The sequence below is a fragment of the Condylura cristata genome, unplaced genomic scaffold (genome assembly GCF_000260355.1).
Source record: "Condylura cristata isolate star-nosed mole 26May11 unplaced genomic scaffold, ConCri1.0 scaffold00019, whole genome shotgun sequence".
NCBI lineage: Eukaryota > Metazoa > Chordata > Mammalia > Eulipotyphla > Talpidae > Condylura > Condylura cristata.
Genome location: NW_004567120.1, coordinates 41,197,647 through 41,198,861, shown reverse-complemented (window position 1 = coordinate 41,198,861; position 1,215 = coordinate 41,197,647). Strand labels below are relative to the sequence as shown.

The 1,215-nt window shown below is 55.3% G+C and overlaps 1 protein-coding gene across 1 annotated transcript in view; it reads right to left on the bottom strand.

Annotated features, from left to right (window-relative positions):
- The window catches only part of VMA21 (VMA21 vacuolar H+-ATPase homolog (S. cerevisiae)), an 8,824-nt gene extending 8,676 nt beyond the window's left edge, over window positions 1-148 (bottom strand). Inside the window, exon 1 of the mRNA XM_004685976.2 lies at window positions 39-148. Coding sequence (XP_004686033.1) covers window positions 39-148 — 110 coding nt within the window. The remainder of the gene's footprint in view (window positions 1-38) is intronic.
- Between the last annotated feature and the right edge of the window lie 1,067 nt (window positions 149-1,215).

Below are 1,215 nucleotides of genomic sequence, written 5' to 3'. Positions count from 1 at the left end.
ACGCAAATAGCAGGCGCGGCGGCGCTCACGTGACTTACCCGCGGGGCCTCCGCGGCGAGCGGGGGAGCGGCAGTTCCGGGCGCTGGAGGAGCAGGCCGGGCGAGTAGCCCAGCCACTCCACGTTGAGCCGGGACTTGCCTCGCAGCATGATCCCTGGACGGGCGGGGCGGCCGCCGCACCCTAAGCGCGAGCACGCGCCTCTGGTGTCCGGTCCGGCCTCGGGTGCCGCGCCGCGGGGTTGAGGACACTGGAGCAGGAGAGCCAGGAGGAAGGACGATCAGGCCGACGACTGCGGTGCTAGGCAACCAGGCGGCTTCCGAAGACAACAGCAACAACACACACACACACAAAAAGCAGTGCACATTATTCCCTGGCCCTTGAGCAATTGTCTCATTCATTACTGCCCTCCGTGCACGTCCAGCTGTGGGACAGGGGAGGAGTTAGCAGAACACTCACCGAGTCCCGAAAGCTCAGGAGGTCAGAGCTGAAAGGGCCCTTGTTCAGAGCGACTGCTCCAGGCCCGATGCTGGTGACCCCAACTTCCACTTAAAGTTAGAAACATACTTCGCAGCTGCTCAAAGCCACCAATGAGACAACAGGAACTCAAATATAGTAAGGACAGATGGGCCTCCTGGGCCCGCGCAACCCGAGAGAGGGCTAAAGGAAGAGGGTGCATAAGCCTAGGGTCAGGCTTGACAGAATTAGGTTGCCAGCGGCCACTGACGCGGGGACAGTCCTTACATGGTCAACGCTTGGAATGAGCGCTGACCACACATCTATTTTCTGCAGCACATGGACACAGAGACTACATCCGAAATCATTGCTAAACCAGCAATGCAGAGCAGCATTCAGGGCTATGGGCCCGGCGGCAGAAAGTCATGGTTGGAATTCAAATTAACTCTCCTAATCTAGACCCTCGGGGGGTATAAAAACCACCTAATGCCGAGTCCTGAGCAAAAGTGAAGGGAATCGAGCTCTGGGGTTGGCAGATTCGTTAGCTGACAACTACACATAGCCTGCCTGCCACCTGTTCCACAGCTTGCAAGTTAAGAATAGTTTTTCCAAACACTACACGACATACACTTCAACGATATCTTTAAAGATAGAGCACCCAATGCCACAATAGTGAAGGCAAAGATAAATAGATGGGACTACATCAAGTTAAAGAGCTTCTGTACAGCAAAAGAGACTTTACTAAAAACAGACAGCCCACTA